The 27606-nt window shown below is 40.0% G+C and overlaps 1 protein-coding gene across 1 annotated transcript in view; it reads right to left on the reverse strand.

Annotated features, from left to right (window-relative positions):
- LOC140713932 (collagen alpha-6(VI) chain-like) overlaps window positions 1-27606 on the reverse strand; it is a 133571-nt gene that overhangs the window by 16735 nt on the left and 89230 nt on the right. Inside the window, exons 24-30 of the mRNA XM_073024629.1 lie at window positions 25220-25282; window positions 22459-22521; window positions 16506-16568; window positions 11403-11453; window positions 10285-10320; window positions 10114-10176; window positions 9062-9124 (exon numbers count right to left, since the gene is read on the reverse strand). Coding sequence (XP_072880730.1) covers window positions 9062-9124; window positions 10114-10176; window positions 10285-10320; window positions 11403-11453; window positions 16506-16568; window positions 22459-22521; window positions 25220-25282 — 402 coding nt within the window. The remainder of the gene's footprint in view (window positions 1-9061; window positions 9125-10113; window positions 10177-10284; window positions 10321-11402; window positions 11454-16505; window positions 16569-22458; window positions 22522-25219; window positions 25283-27606) is intronic.

Below are 27606 nucleotides of genomic sequence, written 5' to 3' on the forward strand. Positions count from 1 at the left end.
CCTCATACTTCTGTCTGCACCCTCACCTACCACTCTATATCAGCATAGGGTCCATCATATGATTACTGACCATATTTCCTCATGAGATCTTCTTTCAATAATCTCAAACCTCATGGTCATTCAACCCCAATAACAATTGGATAATCCCAGCAGAAATAATGTTTCAGTCTGCTCACATCCTACATAAATGGGTTATTCATACATTGACTCTATCCTTTCTCTCTCGTCAAGATGGCCTACCAAGGAGAGCTGCAGCAGTCAGATCTCAGGCACAGAGTCTGGCTCTTTGGCTTAGAACCGAAGAGAGGAAAAGAGAAGATCAGGAGAGAAAACAGGAAGTTCTGTAGACAAGAAAGACTCTTGGATAATATATCGAAGTCAGAGACATCTCAGACTGGTCCAGAAGGTCCAGTTGCTTGGCATTCAGGATGAAATAGTAAATTGGATTTATATTACCCTCAAGGAAAAAGCCAGAGAATGTTAGAAGACAGTTGTCCCTCTGACTGGAGGCCTGTGCGTATTGATGTGCTCAGGGAGTGCTGCTGTGTCTCTTGTCGTTTGTCATCTATATTCATGATTTGGATGACAGTGTGGTAAAATGGATCAGCACATTTGCAGATGACACCAAGAATGGAGGCATAGTGGATGGTGAGAAGGCTATTAAAGCTCACAAAGAGACCTGCACCACCTGTGAAAATGAGCTGAAAATGGCAGATGGAATTTAAAGTTTTCAAGTGTGAAGTGTTGCAGTTTGGGAGGGAAATCCAGAATAATACTTGGAGAGTGAATGGCAGGGCACTGAGGTGTGGATTAGAACAAAGGAGCCTGGGGTACAGATCCATGTCCCTTGAAAGTGACATCACACATACAGTACTCTGCAAAAGTCTTTGGCACGTAGATATATAGTAGCTAGGTTACCTAACTCTGTCTTTTATTTGTCAGTGAAGAAGAGAGCAAATCAGTAAATCTGATGGGAGCGAAGTATGTTGAGAATGACAAGGATGGTGTGCCACAGGAAGGATGTGGGACAGGTGGCAGAGAAGAAGTACCAGTGGTGGGGGTTGACATAGGTACAAACACACGCAGCCCTGAGATACCAGGCAAGATCATTTGATTATGAAAATTTGGTTTATTGATCATTACAAATGTCTCTCTGGTGTTGCCTTCACCCTTTTCCCAACCTTGATTCCGTATCCTTGACCCCCTCACACTCTCAGTCCATGATAGAGACATATCAGAATCAGGTTTATCGTCACACACGTCATGAAATTTGTTTTTTTTATGACAGCAGTATAGTGCAATATTAAAATGACTACAGTCCTGTGCAAAAGTATACAGTCAGCCCTCCTTATCTGCTGGGGATTGGTTCTGAGACCCCCCCCCCCCCATGGATACCAAAAATTGTGGATGCTCAAGTCCCTTATTTAACCTGTCTCAGTGTGGTAGTCTTTAGGACCCAGCAGAACCCTGGACTTTATTTAACATGTTCAGTGTGGTGGACGTTATGACCCGGCGGTGCAGCTCTGAATCTGTGGTGTTTCTGTTCACGAAAATAATCGTGATCATGATTGAAAGTAAGGTGGAAGTAATAAAGTGATCGGAGAGAGGTGAAACGCCATCAGTTATTGGAAAAGGATTAGGCTACAAGTCGGTCAACGATCGGAACAATTTTAATGGAGCATGTGAAAGGCCCTGCCCCAATGAATGCTTGAATGCTACAATTATTACTAAGCAACACAGTGGTTTAATTATTTAAATATGTATGTTTCTTAAGTGTTTTATATGCATAGATAGGTAAAATATGTACTATATACTAAGAAAAACGTTTGACTAACTGAAGCTAGATAATACCGGATGTACCTGTTCCGACTTCAAATCTGACTTAAATACGGACTCAGGAAAGGAACTCATTCATAACCCGGGTTTTTAAGTCATTTCTAGATGACTTATAATACCTAATACCTCGTAGATGCTATGTAAGTAGTTGTTATACTGTATTGTTTAGTGAATAATGACAAGAAAAAATTGTCTGTATATGCTCAAACAATGAGTGCTGGAGAGAGAACTTCCGGGTTTTCCCACACCACGGTTGGTTGAATCTGCACATGCGGAATCCATAGATAAGGAGGGCTGACTGTATATAAAGCATTTGCACACTGTTGCAGATTGAATCATAAAGAGAGTTTTGGCACATTGTTCTTTATAAATTAAAGTATGAGTGCAGGAGTTGGAATGTTTTGTTGAAGGTGTATAAGACCTTGGTAAGTCCAGCTATAGAGTACTGTGTCCATTTCTGGTCACTTATAGGAATGATAGCAATAAGATTGAAAGAGTGCAGAGAAAATTATTTGAGTGGCTGAGTCACCAGGATAGGATGCATCGGTTAAAACTCTATTCCCTGGAGCACAGAAGAATGAGGGGTATTTTATAGAGGTACTGTATACAAAACTATGACGGATATAGAGAGGGTAAATGCATGCAGGCTTTTTCCCATCAGGTTGGGTGAGACAGACTAGAGGTCAAGGTTTTAGATGAAAGGTGAAATATCTAAGGTAAGTCTGAGGAAGAACATCACCCTGGTGCGAGTGTGGAATGAGCTGCCAGTAGAAGAGATAGATGTGGGATGAATTGTACGATTTAACAGAAGTTTCGATAGATCCATTGATGAGAGGTATGAAGGGCTATGATCTAGATGCAGGAAGATGGGACCAGGCAGAAAATCAGGCCAGCATAGACCAGATGGGCCAAAGAACCTGCTTCGGTGCTGTAGTGCTCTATGATTCGATGTTGAATCACTCCTGCTTTTATCCGTTACTCTTCAGGTGCCTCTGCCAACCAACTCAACTTCAATGTGGACATCTGAACCCACTGCATCTCCATTTCACATCAGGCGAGTAGGGGCCTTAACTTCTCCCAAACAGACTGCCTAGTTTATCCAGTTGAACTTACTATACGGAACAGCTTGTTCAATTCCACTCATTTTCTCCAGGTCAAAGGTGTAGCTATAAGAAATCAAGAGTCCAAACTCCTTCTTGTAGGATATGTTGAGCAGTCCCTGCATTAGTCCTACTCAAGTCTTTTCTCTGACTACTTTTTTTCTAGTACATTGATACAGTAATTGGTGTTGCTTCCTGTATTTACAGAAAATTGGAGAAATTCATTATATTCATTACTAAAATCCACACTGTCCCCACTTTCTTCAAGTCCATTTCTAACATTCCCTTCTTTTATCAATAAATGTCACTATTTCAGCTTAGCTATCAATATTCGTTACAAATCCATAAAGCCCCACAGTTGTCGTGATGACAACTCCTCCTGCACTTTTTCCTGTAAGGGTTCATTTCATTCTGCATTCCTGTCATATCTGTTTTGATGATAAGACTTTCTATGCAGGTGATTCTATGATTTTTTTTCCTTAACCTTACAATATTGATAGGTCTTTCAAGCATGTCTGTTTTAAACAGAGATTCATATACCCATTCATGACACAGGAAGTAACTGTATTTGACTCCAAACAGAGCCAATCTAACAGTCCAATTCCTCCTTATTCTTGCTCAAATGCACAGCACTCTCCTTTTCATTCTTTTGCCATTTTGCAACACTAGGGGACAATTTATAGTAATCAGTCGTGATATATGCTTACTGCTTGGTTGTTTACTAACTTGTTTTCCAAACACAACAGCTGCCACTTGTAAGTTCAAAAACAAATGTAAGAAAACTTCCAACTAACAGTTCATTTAACTTCTAGTTGTAAATGGAAGTCAGTCTTCAGTTCAGTTCTTGAAATGTAAATGGAAAGCATTAATCAGCTTGAAGTTAAAACTTAGCTTTGTAAATAAGGTTTGTATTTAGAAAATGTTATTTCTGTGTATAAGCAGATGTTGGTCATTACAATTGCTTTCTTATGGCTCAAGAGTAGAATATAAGACAATATGTTCAATTTGAGTTGTTTCAAACAGACAAGCTGACCCTTATGTTGCTTAGTTCAAGGAAACTTGAAGAACTGATGTACTACCATTTAGCATATCAGTAACTAATGCATTTGTAGTTGCAAGGTTTATGAATTCAAGGAAGTTAGCTTTATAGTGTTACTTGTAAACTGTGAACATTAAGCTTATGTCTATCTCTCCAAAAATGCTTTTAGAGCATTTGTGTTAACGATATCTGAGGAAATATCATAAATGTGTGAAGTCATCTAAGTGGGAGAAAAATGATAAAATGCAGAAAGCAGTTCAGGCTTCCTAGGAATGAGGAAAGGAACATCAAGAAACTCTGAAAGGAACATGGGGTGAACAAGAATCCATTCCTCCCGCTTTGGTTTCTGCAATAGACAATGTGTTCACATGTATTGTGTGTGTTTTAGTTTATAAGAATTGTACCTGTACTTTGGAACTCTTTTATTCTAGGTTTAGGGAGCTTTCTCAATAAATGTCACTATTTCAGCTTAACTATTAAAGTTAGCAATTTTGGAAATAGTTGGTGTTTTATAAATGGTTTATAGTTTGGAAATGTTTAACATAGAAATCATTTGAGTTTTAAATGTACTTTAAGGTTTGTGTTGGATTTAAGTTTGTTATACTGAAAACAAATGAACTGTGTTTACAACAACATGCACAAAATGCTGGTAGAACACAGCAGGCTAGGCAGCATCTATAGGGAGAAGCGATGTCGACGTTTCGGGCCGAGACCCTTTGTCAGGACTAACCGAAAGGAAAGATATTAGGGAGAAGCGATGTTGACGTTTCGGGCCGAGACCCTTTGTCAGGACTGACCGAAAGGAAAGATAGTAACTATCTATTAAAGTTAGCAATTTAACTAACTATTAAAGTTAGCAATTTTGGAAATAGTTGGTGTTTTATAAATGGTTTATAATTTTTTAGGACTGTCAGGACTGACCGAAAGGAAAGATAGTAACTATCTTTCCTTTCGGTCAGTCCTGACGAAGGGTCTCGGCCCGAAACGTCGACATCGCTTCTCCCTATAGATGCTGCCTAGCCTGCTGTGTTCTACCAGCATTTTGTGTGTGTTGTTGTTGTTTGAATTTCCAGCATCTGCAGATTTCCTCATGTTTGCTGTGTGAACTGTGTTTAAGTCCTTTGTTAGCTGGAAAAATTTTCTCCTTGGTAGGGAGAGAAGACCCACCACCTGACCATAAGACCATAAGACATAGAACCAGAATTATGCCATTTGGCCCATCGAGTAAGCTCTTACCATTTTATCAGGACTGATATATTTCCCTGTCAGCTCAATTCTCATGCCTTCTCCCCATAAATCTTCATGCCTTGACCAATCAACAATTTTAAATGTGCCTTAAGTATACCTAATGACTTGGCCTCCACAGCCATCTGTGGCAACAAATTGAACAGATTCACCACTTTCTGGCTAAGGAAATTCCTCTTCATCTCCATTCTAAATGGATGTCCCTCTATTCTGAAGCCAACGTGCATGACCATATAATGTCCTCTCATCCTAGACTTCCCAACATAGAAAGTGTTCTCTCCACATCCACTCTCTCAAGGCCTTTCAACATTTGATAGGTTTCATTGAGATCCCCCCTCATACTTCTGAATTTCAGTGAGTACTGGCCCAGTGCCATCAAACACTTCTCAAATGATAAAGCTTCCAATCCTGGAATCACTTGCATGAACCTCCTTTGAACCCTTTCCAATGTCAGCACAGTCTTTTAACATAAAGGACCCCAAAATGCTCACAACACTCCTTATAAAGCCTCAACATTATATCATTGTTTTAATATTCTAGTCCTCTCATAATGAATTGCATTATGAGATTATGAGATTATGAGAAATGCACATTGCATTTGCCTTCCTCACCGCAAACTCAACCTGAAAATTAACCTTTAGGAAATCATGCATAAGGACTCTCAAGTCCCTTTGTTTTTCAGATTTTGAATTTTCTCTCCATTTAGAAAATAGTCTATACTTTTATTTTTTCTACCACTGTGCATGACCACACACTTCCTGTCACTGTATTCCATCTGCCACTTATTTGCCAATTTTCCTAGTCTGTCTAAGTCATTCTGCAGCATCGTTGCATCCTCAATACTACCTACCTCCTCCACCTATCTTTGTATCATCTGAAAGATAAGCTGGCCACAAAACCATCAATTCCATTATCCAAATTATTGACATACAACATAAAAAGAAGCAGTCCTCTGTGGAATACCATTGGTCAACGGGAGCTAACTGGAAAAGGCTCTCTTTATTCCCACTCTTTGCTTCTTGCAATCCACTAATGCTCTATCTATGCTAGTATGTTTCCTGTAGTACCATTGGCTCTTAACTTGATAAGCAGCTTCATATGTGGCACCTTGTCCAGGCCGTCTGATAATCCAAGTTCACAACATCCATTGATTCTCCTTTGTCTATCCTGCTTGTTATTTCTTCAAAGAATTCCAACAGATTCGTCAAGCAAGATTTTCCCTTAAGGAAACAATGCTGACTTCAGCCTATTTTATCATGTGCCTCCAAGTACCCCAAAAGCACATCCTTAAAAATCCAACATCTTCCCAACCACTGAGGTCAGACTAACTGTCCTATAATTTCCTTTCTCTGCCTCTCTACCCTCTTGAAGAGTGGAATGGCATTTGCAATTTTACAGTCCACCAGACCCATTCCAGAATCTAGTGATTCTCGAAAGATCATTACTAATGCTTCCATAATCTCCTCAACTACTTATTTTAGGATCCTGGGGTGCAGTTCATCTGGTCCAGGTGACTTATCTACGATCAGACTTTTAATGTTTTAAGCTTCCCAAGTATCTTCTCTTTAGTAATAGCAATGGCACTCATTTCTGCCCCCTGACACTTTCTTATTTCTGGCACTCTGCTAGTGTCTTCCACAATGAAGACAAGTGCAAAATACTTAACTTTATCTGCCATTTCATTGTCTCCTATTACTACCTCTCCACGTTAATTTCCAATGGTTGCTATCCACTCTCTTCTCTCTTTTACTCTTCACATATTTGGAAAAAAGTTTTGTATTTTCTTTTATACTATTGGTGAGCTTACCTTCATATTTCAGCTTTTCTCTTTTTATAACTTTTCAATGGTTTTCTGTTGGTTTTTAAAAGCTTCCCAATCCTCTTCCTTCCTATTAATTTTTGCTATAGATTTACCATGGTTGCCTCACTCTCCCTTTAGAATACTTCGTCCACTTTGGGATGTACCTTTCCTGCACCTTCTGAATTGCTCCCAGAAAATCCAACAATTTCTGGTTTGTCATCGACCCTGCTAGTGTCCTCTTCCAATCAACTTTGGCCAGCTCCTCCCTCATGCCTCTGTAATTCCCTTTGTTCTACTGTAACACTGATGCATCCAATTTTAGCTTCTCAAAATGCAGGGTGATTCTAATCAAATCTGGGTCATTACATAACACCCAATCCAGAATTGTCATTCCCCTAGTGGGCTCAATCACAAGCTGCTCTTAAAAAAAACCATCGGATAGGCATTCTACAAGTTCCCTCTCTTGGGATCTAACACTAACCTGATTTTCCCAATCTATCTGCATATTGAAAACCTCTACGACTATTGCAACATTGCATTTTTTACACACCTTTTCTGTCTCCCTTTGTAATTTGTAGCCCCCATCCTGGCTGTTGTTTGGATGCCTGTATATAACTTCCATCAGGGTCTTTTTACCCTACCAGTTTCTTAACTCTTCCCACAAGGATTCTACATCTTCTGATCTTATCTCACCACTTTGTAAGGATTTAATTTTATTTTTTACCAAGAGTCACTGCACCTCCCATCCGCCCACCCGCCAGTCCTTTCAAAACAATGTATATCCTTTGATGTTAAGCTTCCAACTATGATCTTTCAGGCATGACTCAGCGATGCTCGTGTCATACCTGCCAATCTCTATCTGGACTACAAGATTATCTATCATATTCTGTATACTGCATGCATTAAACTATAATACCTTCAGTTCTGTATTCATCATTCTTTTCAGTTTCGACTCCCTATACACTTTAACTTATCCCATTGACTGCAATTTTGCCCTATCATCTTCCTCACCGTAAATAGAAAAAAAGAGTAGTGTATTCATTCTTGGATACAAAAGCAACATGTTTGATTATTGATTAATTCCGAACACATAGAGAGAAAACTTTCCATATAGTCAAATAGCAACAAGTTCAGGTCACTTAATATGTTTAATAAATGAGGTAACATGTCATCATTGCAACTACAGCAATCCAGCTAAGAGCAAACTTCAATAAATTAGATGCAGAATTATCTGCCCCTTGACTTTTTAGCTGTGATCATGTAATGGAAATTCATTTTGCATATTTTTGCTATAATGTGGTTGAGTTCAATTTGTAAATTTGATAAACTTGCAAGGAAGATTCATTTCATTCATTCTCCAAGAAAACACAATGTCCTAACTTCTCCAGATTGTGATCTCAGCTGTGTCAAGCCAAATTATTTTTCAGAATGTTGCCCCATTGCATTTCCTGTCGTGAGCGTTCTTGTGTCTTGGTAAAAGATCTTTGTGAGGATATTTCATTGAAGGGAAGTAAACTGAACCAATCATGGTGGAGCAGACTAAAAACATAGATTTATATGTTTACTATTCCTATTCAATTAGTAGAGCTTTCTAATGCAGCTGTCTCTACTATATAAAAACACAGCCATCAGTGGCATTGATTTTTTTATAAATAGGTTTCAAAAGCAGCAGATTATTTTTTGCAACACCTTTTCTCTTGGCTTGCAGAATCAATTGGAAGAATGAAAATCTGTAAAATTATCCAAAAGTTTGATTAAAACCAAAGTTAAATACATATATATTACTATTTAGTGGATTAGGCACCTAAAATAAGGAATGAAAAATCTCATTCTGCCAAAAAAAATCTCTAGGACCTTCTGGTATTTAAATTATCAATTAGCTTTGCTTTGACATCTGTGATGGCACGAGAGTGGTTTCTTTTATTCTGAGCATTAATAAGCATATAAGCAAAATATACGTGAGAATGATTTCACATGCAGTCACTGGAAATAACTTAGCAACAAAGCTTCTAGTTTTCTATCCCAAAGTGTGTACCTTACCCTTGTTCCTGGAGCTCCTCCTTCTCCTGGGTTTCCAGGCTCACCAGATTGACCAGAGTCCCCCTTAAACAGAAATGTTAAGCTTTATTCAGTCAAAACAAAAAGTATTCTTATTTGTTATAAAATCTCTCTGCTTCCATCAGTGTAACATATCTAATCATTGTTCTTTCTTGATCAATATTCCAAGTTTCACACAATCATTTTGTGTTCTGATGACTTTCACAGCATTTAAACTCTTAAGGTTGCTTTATCCAGGAATAAAAGAGATGCAGAGAAATGTTGGAGGAACTCAGCAGATCAGGAAGCATCTATGGAGGGAAATAAACAGTCAATTTTGGGCCAAGACCCTTGATCATGACCGTCAAGGGAGGGAGTAGAAGCCAGAATAAGGTGGGGAGGGGGAGAGGAGTGTAAGCTGGCAAGTTGAAAGGTAAAACCAGGTGAAGGTGAAGGTAGTAGGTGGGGGGATGAAGGGAGAAGCTGGGATGTGATGGGTGGAGAAGGTGCATGTTTGAAGAAGAAGGAATCCAATAGGGAGAGGAAAGTGGACCAAGGTGAAATGGGAAGGAGTAGGGGCCCTAGAGGGAGGTGCCCTTAACCAGGAAATAATTTTGACAGTGGCTAACATCAGTCAGAGCATTTCTATATAAATTTTGTTATTCTTCTCTAACAAGGCACAACACTTTATTGATAAACAGCAACTGGAGTGTAAGTGTCAGAAATTTTACCTCAAGCCTGATGTTTCACAAGATGTTTCAACAACTCAACTCCTTTAAAGAAGCATGGCTTGTTGCATTTGGAAGATGTGAAGACGTTTATATGTTTTACCTATCAGGTGGACAGCAATTGGGTAAATTGGGTGGACAGCAATTTAGATGGAATAGAGGGAGCATATGGAAGAATATCAGGCATTGGTAAATTCATACACCATCTAACGTTTCAGAGGGATTTCTAAAAACATTTATTTTGTTAGATTTGCCAGCTCCCTTATATAAGACAATTTGGGACTAAACCTAAAAGGTTCAAAGCATTAAGCAAACAAATTGACATACTCTGCGTCCTCTTGATCCTTTAGGGCCTCTTTCACCAGGAGTTCCAGGGTCACCATCTGGTCCCTGAAAATTCAGAAGACAATTTACACAGATAACTTTCTCATGTCCTTTATAAATTAAAAAAAATACACTGTACATCTTTTTACAAACATAAATGTTTTCAACAAGTACCTGTGGACCAAGATAACCAGGGAATCCGGGTTCTCCCTTAAACAATAAGAAAGGGGAAGAAATTAGACTGTATTGTTCAACTAGTTATACTCTTATCAATGTGATGCTGTTATAATAGCATCAGATTACACAGATGGAATAAAATTCATACAGCAATGTATCACTAAACTTTCATACATATTTACATATATTGTAATGGAATAGGATAGGATAGATGTTGACTTTATGGACAAACTTGTCAGTCATTGCAATGAATAATAACAGAAATCAAGAGAGACGTCCATTTTACATTCTGACACATGGTTGATTACCCCAAAGACTGCTTATGCAACAGCAGCCATTTTACATAAGACGAGATTCACAGATGGAAATTGCTAACTTTTGTGAAGCTTGTCCATATTTGGAAAACTTAATCCGGTGATGTATATAATCTCTGTATAATTACTTTTGATATGTAGCAATGCATTATTTTGTTCATATGTTCTTTATAAATAATGGTCCAGATTTAAAGGGGGAAATTGCAGTCCTTGTGTAATTAACTCTGGGATATCTACGCACAAAAAAAGCCTGAAACATCAGTTGAAGAAGGGTTTAAGATCCCCTCCTTGTATTTTGTGGAATGGTTCCTTTCTCCAATCATGGTTATGCATTAGTTAATATTACAGAAGTATTACTGACAATAAGTACACTCACTAGTGCATATTATAAATATGTATGCTGAAGACCAGATTGAACCAAATTACTTCTAACACATTGCAGATTATTGCATTATTAGGACTAATATTTGCACTGTGCTTGTACATATTCAAAGAAGTATTATGCCAGCTGACAGAATTCTAAATGTGTATGATTATCAATGTGATCTACCACTCACTAAAATTAATCTGATAGAGTACAAGAAAAGAACTTTCATTTGTACAATTCCACTAGTGCACTTTAATTTCCCAATCTGCTTTTTCAAGAAGTGGGATTACACAGACCCCAAGGGTGATGACTGAAAGACTGATGCAAAAATAATGGTTTAGGAAGATGATCATGTATGTGTGCATATACCATGAAATTTTGTACTGAAAGCAAAATAAAACATTTGCTTGGTTTCTGGCATTTTGTTTCCTCACCTTTCGTCCGTTTGGTCCAGGATTTCCAACCATATCAATCCCATCCATGCCCTGTGTAATATGAAACAGAGTGCATGTGAGTCATCTCTAAACCCCTAATTGTATCACATTTGCATGAATTGAACCAAAATAAACATACATTTTGTCATTACAGAAAAAAAATAATACAAAAAGCAACAGCATCTCTGACTACTTGGCAGCTGGATGGAAAATCATAATGAAGTTCATCTTTGTGATAGGTTTTCCTTTCAGTTAAACTCAATTTACGCACTGCGTACAATCAGACACAGTCTCCACAACTTTTCTTAAATTCTTCAGTCTCCTCTTTCTTTTTTTTTAAATTTTATTTAATTGCATTTTTAAATGATTACAAGTGTAGAAAAAAAAGTATGTGACCCTTCCCCCCTCCCCTTAATCCCTCCCCCCTAACTTCCCTATATAAAAAAAATTAAGAAAGAAAGAAAAGAAAGAAAGAAAGAGTGCCTGGTTGTTGGAAGGTCTCCACATGCTCCATGGAGTTCTTAATAACTTTAGTATATATATTTATTTCTTTCCCCAAGTAACCATTAATTTTCTCTTCAGAGCACCTATATATTTAATCCTGTCTTTTGTAAATAAGGGCCCCAGATTTTCAAAAATGTTTCATATTTATCTCTTAAGTTATAAGTAATTTTTTCTAATGGAATACAGCCATAGATTTCTTTTTTCCAACAATCTATACTTAAATATGTATCTGATTTCCAAGTAATTGCAATAGCCTTTTTGGCTACAGCCAGCGCAATTTTTATAAATTCTTTCTGATATTTAAAGTCTCCTCTTTCTTAAACAGTCTTTCAGTATCGAGGATTATTTGCATCCACTTTTGTTTTGTGGGTTTGAGGAGAGACAGGAGCCAACATGGGAACCACAAACTTATCCACAAATGGGACAGATGATGCTTGACTGAGCACTTGAGTATGCAATTTCTGAAATACTATGTTCCTTCCATGCCGTACTCTGGGTTACAGTGTGCTTCCAATACAAAACCAGAAGATTCTCAATGCAAACACAAATGCTCCTTATCCTCTTGAAGTGATTATGTACCAGAGATCTCCCAAGAGTAAGTGGGTGTTTGTATTTCTTCAAAGAGGTTTAATTGCAGCCTTTACTGCTTCTTTCAACAGATGTTGCCTGACCTGCTGAGTTCATCCAGCTTTTTTGTAAGCCTTTACTACATTTGGAATGTTACATTCCAAGAGTCGGGTGTTCAGACTGTGAATAATATGACTTGTCCAATGTAGCTGATAGAATATAAATTGGACCTCACTGTTGACCTGGGAGTGGATACCAATATAGGTTTCCCCCACCAACCAAAAGTAGAGCGTTCCTATGAAACGGTTTATAAGCCGGAATGTAGTAAAGTGAAGAAGCAATTACCATTTATTTATATGGGAAAAATTTGTGAACGTTCGCAGACCCAAATAATAACCTACCAAATCATGCCAAATAACACATAAAACTTAAAATAACAGTAACATGTAGTAAAAGCAGGAATGATATGATAAATACACAGCCTATATAAAGTAGAAATACTTTTCTGCAATCATTGCAGCACTGTCCACTGTAGCGAAAATCTCACACAAGTGCTCTCGGCAGAAACACTCTCTCCAGTAACCTTTAAGCTATGAAGCTGCCAAATCATACCAAATAACAAATCGTACCAAATAACATGTAAAAATACACAGCCTATATAAACTAGAAATAATGTATGTGAATTCAAAGGCAACACGAGTGAATCTGCAGATGCTGGAAATAAATAGAAACACAAAATGCTGGCAGAACTCAGCAGGCCAGACAGCATCTATGGGAGGAGGTAGTGACGACGTTTTGGGCCGAAACCCTTCATCAGGAGTGAAGTAACATGGGATGGTCAAGGGGGGATAAGAAGTGGGGGGAGGGATAAAGTAGAGAGCTAGGAAGTGATAGGTTGGACGGAAGTGGGCTAGGGGGAAGGTGGAGAATTATGGGAAATAAAAGAGAAAGAAAGGTGGGGCTGGGGGGAGATTATAGTGAGGGGGGAAAAAGAGAGAGAAAGAAAACCAGACTGAAATAATAGATAGGGATGGGGGTAAGGGGGGGGGCAGGGGTATCAACGGAGGTCTGTGAGTTGGATGTTCATGCCGGCAGGTAGGAGGCTACCCAGGCGGGAGATAAGGTATTGCCCCATCGACCTGCGCATGGCCTCATCTTGACGGTAGAGGAGGCCATGGACAGACATGTCGGAGTGGGAGTGGTCTGTGGAATTGAAGTGTGTGGCCACAGGGAGATCCCGCCACTGCTGGAGGACTGAGCTCTGGTGTTCGGTGAAATGGTCTCCCAGTCTGCGGCGGGTCTCCCCAATGTATAAATGGCCATATCGGGAGCACCAGATACAGTATATCACCCCAGTTGACTCGCAGGTGAAGTGGTGCCTCACCTGAAAGGACTGTCGGGGGCCTGGGATGGTAGTGAGGGAAGAAGTGTGGGGGCAGGTGTAGCACTTCTTCTGTTTGCAGGGATGAGTGCCCGGAGGGAGGTCAGTGGGGAGGGATGTGGGGGATGAATGGACAAGGGAGTTGCGTAGGGAGCGATCCCTGCGGAAAGCCGAGAGTGGGGAGGAGGGGAAGATGTGGCTGGTGGTGGGATCACATAGGAGGTGGTGGAAGTTATGGAAGATTATACGTTGTCTGTCCATGGCCTCCTCTACCGTCAAGATGAGGCCGCACACAGGTCGATGGAGCAATACCTTATCTCCCACCTGGGTAGCCTTCTACCTGCCGACATGAACATCCGACTCACAGACCTCCATTGATACCTCTGCCCCCCCTTACCCCCATCCCTATCTATTATTTCAGTCTGGTTTTCTTTCTCTCTCTTTTTTCCCCCCTCACTATAATCTCCCCCCAGCCCCACCTTTCTTTCTCTTTTATTTCCCATAATTCTCCACCTTCCCCCTAGCCCATTTCCCTCCAACCTATCACTTACTAGCTCTCTACTTTATCCCTCCCCCCACTTCTTATCCCCCCCTTGACCATCCCATGTTACTTCACTCCTGATGAAGGATTTCGGCCCGAAACGTCGTCACTGCCTCCTCCCATAGATGCTGTCTGGCCTGCTGAGTTCGCCAGAATTCTGTGTTTTTAATAAAGTATGTACAGTGCAGTATCATTTACCGGAATTGGAAAGACAGCAAGCACACTGCTGATGGTGTATTAGGCTGAGTCGTTGGAGGTTGGGGTGGTGGGAGGTAGAGGAGACTGGGGTGTCATCTCATTGTCGTCTGTTTCCATTAGGGCAGGCAGGTCATCTTCTTCTATGTCTGACTGCCTCGATGTCAAAGGTCGAGGTTCATCGTCTGCTGTGGCTGATGTGGAAGGCTTGAGAAACGACAGTATGCTTGACTGCTTAGCCTCTCACATTTTTCTATCATACCGTTCTTTGTAAGCGCTCAAACCATCCTGCAAATATGCCCTAAACCTATGTACCCTTTCAAAATTAAAGTCATACTTTTCTGCAATCATAGCAGCATTGTCAATCGCAGCGAAAATCTTATGCAGTTGCTTCACGTTCAGTTCCTGGACGATTTCACTTTCGGTTTGTTCGCTACTGCATTTGGTTTCAATTGTAATCCATTCCTCTTCCAATTGCATCAGTTCTTCATCTATCAGTTCTTGGTCATGGGATGCCAAAACCTCTTTAACATCATCTTCCTCAACTTCCACAAAACCAGCCTCCTTAGCCAAACTCACTATGTCTTTACTTCCTTCACCACAATCGAAACACTTAATTATGTGTAATTTTATGCCCTTGTAACACCCTTACATGCTCTTTTAGGCTTTTCCAATACCTTAGAACTCATCTTGCTAACAGATGCACAAAAGAAATTGTCATAAAGCACAGATGCTCACAGGCACGTGTTTAAGCAATGCCAGCCAGAATGCAGTTCCAGGGGAGGAGCTTGGCTGCTCAGGGCACACGCTGCCTTTTATTGCACGTTGCCTTTTCTCATTATAGTGAAAGCACCTTCTGTTAGCAAAAACAGGGTAACTAATGTAGGTCTTTCATAACAGCGAGGTGTCGTAAAGCAAACGTTCGAAAAACGGGGGTTACCTGTATTGGTTCACTATCCTTCCAATGAACTTGGAGGAGTTTGCAGAGACAACATAGTTGGAATTTTCTCCGGTGCTTCAAGGTGCCTGCTGAAGGGATTCTAGATCTTAGAGCTATGCAGTAGGGCAAGGAACATAGAGAATGAGTTTTGTGCAAGTCCTGAGGTCTTCAAATACCCTTTTCCTGAACTGATCAAAGGTTGTATTGATAGTGAAGGTTACAGTTAGTGTTAGATTAATTTTTTCTTCAATTTTCCTTTGCCTAGAATGTTCAACATTTTCTAGGGGCTCACTGTGAACATTTGTTTTTGGAAGGGAAAGGTGGTGAACTAAGAGTAGGTTTGTAAAGGATTTTGGTCTTATGGATGTTGAGTGGAAGGTCTATCCTCATGTATATTTCAATGGTCATGTCAATAATGGCTTGAAGACCAGCTACAGCATTGAGCCAACATAAGCATTGTGTGAGTACTGTTGATTAGCTACCTAGCTTCAGGTGTTTTTGGATTTGAAGTGCAGTTCTATATTTCAAACTGTTCTAAAAGTAGCTTGACACAATCCAGTTTAGAGCAGCCAGCTTGTTTAAGATATCTCTCCCAAAGCCCCATCACTTTAACTATTCTTCTCCTCTCCTAGAAGCACACAGTACTTACCATATTAAAGAGGAAATTATTTTCTGTCAGCAAAATTTTGTCACATCCAGTAAATAAACATTCTGCAAATATCTTTCAATTGCAGAAACAATCAAACTGTTCGCCATCCTCAAATGAGACCCACTAAATACTTCACATGAACTATGTCCTTGGCTGATGGAAAACACTTTCCTAATTCTGTATTTCCAAGAGACCGAAGAACGTTGGTATATTCCTGATACTCACGATGTGCGAAACATCTGATTGACTCTGGCTGTCAGTTTAACAAAACAAAATCTCAATAAATTTCAAAAAATTTAACGGTGGCAAGGTAAAATCAAATTAACCTGTAGTCCACGAACTCCAGTTCTTCCAAACTCTCCTTTCTGACCCTCTGGTCCATCTTCACCCTGAACACAATTTCCATGTGAGTTATAATGTCATATTTAACATAACTTAGTTCTACATACTATTACAACCTTCTGTAGTGTGTGTCTCTGAATGATAAAAATCACTATTACTTAATCATGTAAAGTCTTTTTACTGTTTGAAGGGGAGAATTAGCCATAGTTAATGATCCCCAAAATACCCTGAAGTCTATTTTCAATCTAGTTGTTGGAAATGACAAATAGAACCCATCTTGAATGGGATTGTCTTTGACCTGTTTCATAGCTTAGCCTTATTTGTTCCAAGGCGTGCCATTTTCTAATCCATGAACTTTAACTGAACTGGTACAACTTGGACTAAGGGGCTGTAAGTGGTAAATAGAAAACAAAGCTTGATGGTAGGAATTCAGGAATTATGAAACTATGAAATTAACTGTACTTAATTGGAATGAGAACCAGTCTTCAATATTTAAAGTAAGTTGCAAGCAGTAACCAGTTTGAATTAAAAAGACAATATTTTAAACTAACAGTATTGTCTAAAGAACAAAGGCAACTAGCACACAGCAAGGGACTGCCTTCTCAAATGATATGGTTTGCAAACTGATGTGACCATAAGATGTTCTTGTGTGCATCATCTAAATGTAAGACATTGGAGAAATGATAGCTGGCCTACATCAAATGAAGCAACATTGGCCAAGTTATTTAACACCTTTGTGACTAATTTCAAGGAAGCTTGCAGATCAAACTAATTTTGTCCCTTAGCACATCAGACATAGTCACAGGCATATTTGCTTTATATTTGTGTACTGGGAGAGTTAATCCTCATAGCATTATTTTTGGGTGTCCAGATTATCTATTCTCAGAAACTTTAGATCATCTTTGTGAATTATTTTGTCTCAGCAAAGCTGAATATTCCATGTTGCCTCCCATTGTAGAAATGTAATTCAATGGAAGCATTATCAGACTTAAAATACTGAAGTAGATCATGTCATTGTAACTATTGAAATTGTATTGAATTCCCAGCTCACAACTTTGGAATATTCTTAACTGCCTCACAGCCATTGAAAAATGTGTACGTAAAGTGTAAAATTATCCAAATTTGGTACCTTCAATTTTTTTTCAGCACCACACTGATGTTTCAGTCTGGATTATGAGTTCAAATATTCAAAGAAATGTGAACAATATTAGCTGAAAGGTATTCTATAAACAAGGTATTTTTATATTACAAGAAACATGGTTGCAATAAACTTAGGGAAGCAACTACATTCAGGAAAGAGATCATTCCATGAGCAATAACTAAGAATTGGAATGAATCATTTCATGGCACACAGTTGTAATACATGTGCACTATACATGTCTCCTGACGGTACTACTGTTGAGTTCCGCTTTGCACATGCAAAACATTGTTCCACTAAGACTTGTATATAACATTTGCTTCTCTGTATGGCAAGGTGAACTGTTTGAGACTTTACACATGCTTACCAATTAAAATCTACCAATATTGAAAATCTAAAACAAAAGCTCTTTAGAGACCGTGTTAGGGAACTGGAGCTGCAGCTTGATAACCTTCATCTGGTCAGGGAGAGTGAGGAGGTGATAGAGAGGAGCTATAGGCAGGTAGTCACCCCAGGACCACAGGAGACAGAGAAGTGGGTAACAGTCAGGAGAGGGAAGGACAAGAAGCAGGTACTAGAGAGTACCCCAGTGGTTGTCTCCCTTAACAATAAGTATTCCTGCTTGAGTACTGTTGTGGGTGATGGCCTACCTGGGGGAAACAACAATGGACAGACCTCTGGCACAGAGTCTGGCCCTGTAGCTCAGATGGGTAGGAAAGGAAGAGGATGGCAGCAGTGATAGGGGGTCAGATAGGCGATTCTGTGGACGCAGGAAAGAACCGTGGATGGTAGTTTGCTTTCCACGTGCCAGGTCCGAGATGTTTCTGATCACGTCCAAGATATCCTGAAATGGGAAGGAGAACAGCCAGAGGTCATGGTACATATTGGTACCACCACATAGGTAGGAAAAGGGAGGAGGTCCTGAAAAAAGACTACAGGGAGTAAGGAAGGAAGTTGAGAAGCAGGACCTCAAAGGTAGCAATCTCGGGATTACTGCCTGTGCCACGCGACAGTGAGTATAGGAATAGAGTGAGGTGAAGGATAAATGAGTGGCTGAGGGATTGGTGCAGGGGGCAGGGATTCAGATTTCTGGATCATTAGGACCTTTTCTGGGGCACGTGTGACCTGTAGAAAAAAGACAGGTTGCACTTGAATCTGAGGGGGACCAACATCCTGACGGGGAGGTTTGCAAAGGCTATTGAGGAGAGTTTAAAGTAGAATTGCTGAGGTTGGGAACCGAACTGAAGTGACGGCAGAAAGGGAGGTTGGCTCACAAATAGAGAAAGTTTGGAGACAGTGCAAAAGGGAGGGTAAGCAGGTGATAGAGAAGGGACGCGCTCAGACCGATGGTTTGAGATGTGTCTGTTTTAATGCAGGGAGTATCATGAATAAAACGGATGAGCTTAGAGCACGGATCAGCATTTGGAGCTATGATGTTGTGGCCATTACAGAGATTTGGATTGTGCAGGGGCAGGAATGCTACTTCAAGTGCCAGGCTTTAGATGGTTCAGACAGGATAGGGAGTGAGGCAAAAGAGGTGGGGACGTGACACTGTTGATCAGAGATAGTGTCACGGCTGCAGAAAAGGAGGAAGTCATGGAGAGATTGTCCACGGAGTCTCTGTGGATGGAAGATGGGAAAAGGAAGGGGCCAATAACTCTACTGGGTGTTTTTTTACAGACCACCCAATTGTAACAGGGACACCGAGGAGAAGACAGGGAGACAGATTCTGGAAAGGAGTAATAATAACAGTGTTGTTGTGGTGGGAGATCTTAATTTCCCAAATATTGATTGGCATCTCCCTAGAGTGAGGGGTTTGGACGGGGTGGAGTTTGTTAGGTGTGTTCAGGAAGGTTTATTGACACAGTATGTAGATAAGCCTACAAGAGGAGGGGCTGTACTTGATCTGGTATTGGGAAATAAACCTGGTCAGGTGTCAGGCCTCTCAATGGGAGAGCATTTTGGAGATAGTGATCACAATTCTATCTCCTTTACCATAGCATTGGAGAGGGATAGGAACAGACAAGTTAGAAACGCTTAATTGGAGTAAGGGAACTATGAGGCTCTCAGGCAGAAACTTGAAAGCACAAATTGGAAACAGATGTTCTCAGGGGAACGTACCAAAGAAATGTGGCAAATGTTCAGGGGATATTTGCGTGGGGTTCTGAGTAGGTACGTTCCAATGAGACGTGGAAAGGATGGTAGGGTACAAAATCCGTGGTGCACAAAGGCTGTTGTAAATCTAGTCAAGAAGAAAAGAAGAGCTTACAAAAGGTTCAAAAAACTAGGTAATGATAAGATTCTAGAAGATTATAAGGCTAGCAGGAAGAAGCTTAAGAATGAAATTAGGAGAGCCAGAAGGGGCCATGAGAATGCCTTGGCGGACAGGATGAAGAAAAACCCCAAGGCATTCTACAAGTATGTAAAGAGTAAGAGGATAAGATGGGAGACAATAGGACCAATCAAGTGTGACAATGGAAATGTATGTATGGAACCGGAGAAAATAGCGGAGGTACATAATGAATACTTTGCTTCAGTATTCACTATGGAAAAGGATCTTGGCAATTGTAGGAATGACTTGCAGTGGATGGAAAAGCTTGGGAATATAGACTTTAAGAAAGAGAATGTGCTGGAGCTTTAGGAAAGCATCAAGTTGGTTAAGTCACTGGGACCGGACGGGATGTACCCCACAATACTGTGGGAAGTGAGGGAGGAGATTGCTGAGCCTCTGCCAATGACCTTTGCATCATCAATGAGGACGGGAGAGGTTTGTAGATGTTGTTCTCTTATTCACAAAAGGGAGTAGGGATTGCCCAGGAAATTATAGGCCAGTGAGTCTTACTTCAGTTGTTGGTAAGTTGACGGAGAAGATTCTGAGATTTATGAACATTTGGAGAGGCATTATATGATTAGGAATAGTCAGGCATGGCTTTGTCAAAGGCAGGTTGTGCCTTACGACCCTGATTGAATTTTTTGAGAATGTGACTAATCATATTAGTAAGGTACAGCCGTAGATGTAGTGTATATGAGTTTTAACAAAACATTTGTTAAGGTACCCCATGCAAGGCTTATTGAGAAAGTAAGGAGGCATGGTGATATTGCCTTGTGGATCCAGAACTGGCTTGCCACAGAAGGCAAAGAGTGGTTGTAGACGGGTCATATTCTGCATGGAGACCGCTGACCAGTGGTGTGCCTCAGGGATCTGTCCCGGGACCCCTACTCTTAGTGATTTTTATAAATGACCTGGATGAGGAAGTGGAGAGATGGGTTAGTAAATTTGCTGATGACACAAAAGTTGGGGGTGCTATGGATAGTATGGAAGGGTGTCAGAGCTTACAACAGGACATTGATAGGATGCAAAACTGGGCTATGAAGTCGCAGATGGAGTTCAACCCAGATAAGTGTGAGGTGGTTCATTTTGGTAGGTCAAATATGATAGCAGATTATAGCATTAATGGTAAGACTCTTGGCAGTGTGGAGGATCAGCGGGATCTTGGGGTCCGAGTCCATAGGGCACTCAAAGATGCTACGCAGGTTGACTGTGTGGTTAAGAAGGCATACAGTGCATTGGCCTTCACTAATCATGGGATGGAGTTTAAGAGCCAAGAGGTGATGTTGCAGCTAATAAGGACCCTGGTCAGACCCCACTTGGAGTACTGTGCTCATTTCTGGTCGGCTCACTATAGGAAGGTCGTGGAAACCATAGAAAGGGTGCAGAGAAGATTTACAAAGATGTTGCCTGGATTGGGGAGCATGCCTTATGAGAATAGGTTGAATGAACTTGGCCTTTTCTCCTTGAAGCGATGGAGGATGAGAGGTGACTTGATAGAGATGTACAAGATAATGAGAGGCACTGATCGTGTGGATAGTCAGAAGCTTTTCCCCAGGGCTGAAATGGGTAGCATGAGAGGGCATAGTTTTAAGGAACTTGGAAGTAGGTACAGAGGAGATGTCAGGGGAAAGTTTCTTTACACAGAGAATGGTGAGTGCATGGAGTGGGCTCCTGGTGATGGTGGTGGAGGTCGAAATGATAGGGACTTTGAAGAGACACCTGAATGGCTGCAAGGAGCTTAGAAAGAACGAGGGCTATGGGTAAAGCCTAGGCAGTTCTAATGTAGGGACATGTTCGTCACAGCTTTGTAGGCCGAAAGGCCTGTATTGTACTGTATGTTTTCTATGTTTCTATGTTTTTGAAAATGGCTAATTCTGGAAATACTTAGCAGGTCAGTCTGCATACGAGCAAACTGAAGCAGAGTTAATATTTCAAATTAAAGACTCTTCATCAGAACTGGGAAGACAAAGGGTGACTGTTAAGCTGCAGGGAGGGGGGAGAAGGGAGAATGTCATTAAGTACATCCGACATTTCCTGTTTTCATTGTTGAAGTCTCAAGTCTATTCAGATATCACTAAATTAACCTTTAGTGAGACACCTGTGGCTGAACAAATTAAACATTATCTTACGGTTACAATTAGTTTTGGTTCCATTTGAATGTCATTCCTGACAGCGGTGCTGGTTGTTCTGAAATGTCAAAATTGTATGAGTGTGTTTGCGTGTGTGTGTACCTGAAACTGGAAAGATAAAAAGGTTAAGGGAGCTGCCTGATATTAGTTATAATGTACCTTGGAGAAAGTAAGATTTTAAAAAATGTATGCAGAGGACAATGGGTAACAACTACATACACCTATTGCCCTCAACAAATGGCAACTGCTTGTACTCAGATTTCCATTTGCCATTGCAACATGTTCCATATTATTATGCACTAAAAGATGAAACACAGAATAAGAGATTATTCACAAACCTTTTGCCCTTTGAATCCATCACTTCCTTTCTGACCTCTGAAGCCTTTATCTCCAATTGAGCCCTGAAACACAAATCAAAGTAATGTTAAAAATAAAGCATGTATGGGCATGTTTGAGTGGGAAAGCAAATTGTGCAGAAGATACGGAGAGTCTGCAGAGACATAGATAGGTTAAGTGAATGGGTGTGGGTTTGGCAGATGGCGTACGATGTTGGTAAATGCGAGGTCATCCACTTGGAAGGAAGAATGGAAGAGCAGATTATTATTTAACTGGTAAAAAACTGCTGCATGTTGCTGTGCAGAGGGATTCGGGAGTGCTCGTGCAGGAATCACAAAAGTTTGGTTTACAGGTGCAACAGTCTATCAAGAAGGGAAATGGAATGATAGCCCTCATTGCTAGAGGGATTGAATTTTGAGCAGGAAGGTTATGCTGCAACTGTACAGGGTACTGGTGAGGCTGCACCAGGAGTACTGAGTGAAGCTCTGGTCCCCATACATGAGGAAGAATACACTGGCTTTGGAGGCAGTGCAAAGGAGGTTCACCAGGTTGATTCCAGAAATGGGGGGTTTGAGTAGGAGGACAGATTGAGTCGCCTGGGACTGTATTTGCTGGAATTCAGAAGAACGAGAGGAGATCTTGTAGAAACATATAAAATTATGAAAGGGATAGATAAGATAGAGGTAGGAAAGTTATTTCCAGTGGCAGGTGAGACTAGAACTAGGGAACATAGCCTCAAGATTCAGGGGAGTAGATTTAGAACGGAGATGAGGAGGAACTACTTTTCCAAGAGAGTGGTGCATCTACGGAATTCTCTGCCCAATAAAGCAGTAAATATATTTAAGACAAGGTTGGATGGAAGTTTGCATAGTAGGGGAACTACTATTGGTTGTGAGGAAGAGGAAGGTAGGTGGAGATGAGTCCATGTCCAGACCACCCATGATCTTATTGAATTGTGAAGCAGGCTCAATGGATCAGATGGCCTGCTTCTGCTCCTATTTCTTCTGTTCTGATGAGCCAATAATACAAGAGCATCAAGTTAGAGGGCCATGCCCATCAGCTTCCTGTAAAAGATGAGGCAATGGGGTAAAATCCAATGTGTATCGTTCTGAATAGCATGCTTCTCTTGACTGTTCAATAGTAGTGAGAAGGATTCAGTGTGAGATTGTAGGCAAAAAAGATAAAGTTGAAACAATTTCATGAGTTATGACTTTATATGGATTCAGAATAGAAGAATGCAGAAACTTATCATTTAATCTGAGACCAAAATGTCTTTAGGAACACTCAGTCCCACTGTATATTATAAAACTCACTATCTGCATCTAAAGCAAACAACTCTGATGTTACATTTAGCACCGTGCAAAACTTTGGAGTACTTATGCAGTAACTACTTCACAGCTAGTGAAAAATATCTAAGCTATAAAATGTAAACTGATTCCGATCTGGTGCCTTTGAAAGATTTCAGGAACTTTTAGGTCAAATGGCCTAAAACACTCCAAAAGTTTTTTTTGTAGTGCTTCAAAGAACAAAAGAGAAAGAGATTGTGGGAGGTTTTAAACAGGGAATTTCAATCTTTGTTTTAAGCTTAACAGCTGAAGGCATGATGGTCAATAGACAAGCAACTAAATTTGACAAGGCCAGAATTGGAGGATTGGAGATATCTCATGGGGATTCCAGCATTTCACGAAGTTACAGGAATAAAGAGGGGACAAGATCATGAGAGGAATTTACAAAAAGTGTATGAAATTAAAGCCAAGTCATTGTTTAACTGTGAACCAACCTAGTCAAAAAACATGGGGATAAAGGGTGAGTAGGACAATTTGAATCTAAGTACAGGAAGAGGAATTTAGGATCAACTCAACTTTGCAAGTAGTGAATATGGGTGCTCACTAGGAGTGTGCTAGAATTGTTCAGTATAGAACTATTTGTTAGAATTGGATTCTTGTTTCATGTATCTGTGATCTCGCCGGAGAGGCAACATGTGGATAAAACTATGGAGGGACCAGTATGGATCTTTGGTGAACGTGAAACTTAACATTCACAAATGTGAAGATTTTTTTATTTGCAGATATATCTCTCGTTACTGCTTTTATTTTGTTATTTATTCCTTTTACAGTCCAACAAAAAAGTGAGCATTAATCTATCACTCATCCCTGGAGTACTAAGGATCAAACACATTGGAGGATCTCAAATTGGAGGAAAGTCAATTTGGGCAGGATAGATTTCCTCTCCTGAATCACATAAGTGAATATTTAAGGGATTTCCCTCAATCCAGTATTTTATTGATTATCATTATTTGTGACAAAATAGGTAAAGATCGAACAATGCATCTCATTGGCTTTTGTTGAACCTTACAGTATGCAGATTTAATGTTGTCTATGATTCATGAAGTTTATTGGGAACAAAGAGCATTAGGATGTTGTGAGGTTGTGAAAGGACTGTTCCAGGTGCCATTCCCTGCCATCTTTACTATTTAGACAGTTAAGGGCCATTGGCTTGTCCACTCTACAGCATTAAACAGAATGCAAGAATGCATTCATACTCTATTTTATGCTGTCTCTTTGGAAAAGGGGTAAAGAAAAGTAGAAAAATGCTAATTTAGTAAAAGCTCAAGGAATTCTGGTCTGAGTTTCATAGTTAAGCAAGCTTAGTGGCAAAATTCTCAGCAATGCTCTCCATAAAGATCAAATTCTTAGCAAAGGGCTCATGAAAGTTCATATTTGTTACATAATTCAATAAATTATTGACATTACTCTTACTAACCTGAGGTCCTGACAATCCAATCTCTCCTTTTCTTCCAGGGGGACCAGGAATTCCATTAGTTCCCTGAAAAATAGGGAAAAACAAGATCCCTAATATTAGCAATGTGACAAAGATTAAACACATGCTAATATTAATTATTACTCATACCAGAAAATGGGTGAAACACCATTCTGAAATTTACTATAATCCAATCTTGTTTATTTCCATTATTTTAAATATTTTGATGTAAAAAAATAGCAAGAGACAGAAGTCCTGAATATTGGAATCAGAATGTACAGATGCTTAGACAGAAGAAACTATGTGATTTTTTTTCACCTTCATTTTGACACCTCCTGCCTTCAATCAGAATCAGTTTTAATATCATTGGCATATGTCATGAAAATTTTTCTTCTGTACATTACAATAAATAACTATAAAACTAAAATTTCTCTAAGTATATGTAATAAAAGAAAGTTAATTTAAACAAGTAGTTCAAAAAGAGAGGGAAAAATATTGAGGTAGTGTTCATGGGTTCACTGTACACTCATAAATCTCATGGCTGCTCCTGAAATGTTGACTGTGTCTTCAGGCTCCTGTACCTCTTCCTTGGTGGTAGCAATGAGAAGAGTGTATGTCCACAGTGATGGGTGTCCTTAATTATGAATGCTACCCTTTTGAAGTATCACCTTTTGAAGGTGTCCTGACTGCTGGGAAGGCTAGTACCCATGATGGAACTGGCTGAGTTTACAATTTCCTGCAGTTTTTTTTCCAATCCTGTGCAGTGGCCCCTCCATACCAGATGAATGGTGATGCAACCAGTTAGTATGTTCTCCATGGTACATCTGTAGAAATTTACAGTGTCTTTGGTGACATACCAATTCTCCTCAAACTCCTGTCATGCCTTCTTTGGAAATGCATCACTATGCTGGGCCCAGGATAGGTCTTCGGAGATGTTGACACCGAGGAGCATGAAACTGCTCACCCTTTCCACTTCTGATCCTTGATGAGAACTGATGCGTGTTTCCATGACTTCCCCTTCCTGAAGTCCACAATTAATTCCTTGGTCTTATTGAAATTGAGCACAAGGCTGTTGCTGTGACACCACTCAACCAGCCAATCTATCTCATTCCTGTATGCCTCCTCGTCACCATTTGAAGTTCTGCAAACAATTGTTGTATCATTGCAAATATATAGATGGTGTTTGAGTTATGTATAGCCATCCAAATGTGGGTATAGATAAAGTAAAGCAGTGAACTAAGCATGCATTCTTGCATTGTGCCAGTGTTGATTGTGAATGAGGAAGGGAAATTATTTCCGATCTGCACAGACTGTGGTCTCCCAATGAGGAAGTCAAAGATCCATTTGCAGAGGGAGGTACAGAGGCTCAGGTTTCGGAGCATATTAATTAGAACTGATGGTGTGATTGTGTTGCACACTGAGTTGTAATCAATAAGCAGCAGCCTGTTGCCGGTACTACAACTGTTTAGAACATCCAGGGTCATGTGGAGAGCCAGTGAGGCTGCATCCACTGTCGACCTATTGTGGCAACAGGCTAATTATAGAAGTCCAGATCTTTACTGAGGCAGCAGTTAATTGTAGCCATGACCAACCTCTCAAAGCATTTCATCATAGTAGATGTGAGTGCTACTGTGATAAAATGCTTTGAGAGGTTTATAAATAATACCATGAGGATCAATTATAATTGTTTTTAAAGCATTTTGAAACAAATGGCACAATTTTAAAAAGGACCAGAATCAGATTTAATGTCACTGGCACGTGTTGTAAAATTTGTTAACTTAGTGGCAGAAGAACAATACAATACATGATAATACAGGAAAAATTAAGTATGTAAATCAATCACAGTAAGTACATATATATGTATACCAAATAGTTAAATTAAAAATAGTGGAAAAACAGCAAAAAAAAAGTGAGATAGTGTTCACATTTTCAATGTCCATTTAGGAATCGGAGGGGAAGAAATTTGTTCCAGAATCGCTGAGTGTGAGACTTCTGGTTTCTGTGCTTCCTTCCTGATGGTAACAATGAGAAGAGGCCATGCCCTGAGTGATGGGGGTCTTTAATGATGGATGTCACCTTTCTGAGGCACAGCTCACTGAAGATGTCCTGGGTACTATGAAGGCTAGTAAGCAAGATGGAGCTGATGAATTTTACAACTTTCTGTAACTTCTTTAGATCCTGTGCAGTAGTCACCCATACCAGACAGTAATACAGCCTGTCGGAATGCTGTCCATGGTAAATCTATAGAAGTTTTCAAATGTTTTATGTGACAAACTGAATCTCCTCAAAATTCCAAATGAAGTATAGCTGCTCTATAGCCTTCTTTACAGCTGCATCGATATGTTGGGACCAGGTTATATCCTCAGAGATCTTGACACCTAGGACTCACT

This window comes from Hemitrygon akajei, chromosome 20 (assembly GCF_048418815.1).
Source record: "Hemitrygon akajei chromosome 20, sHemAka1.3, whole genome shotgun sequence".
Lineage (NCBI taxonomy): Eukaryota > Metazoa > Chordata > Chondrichthyes > Myliobatiformes > Dasyatidae > Hemitrygon > Hemitrygon akajei.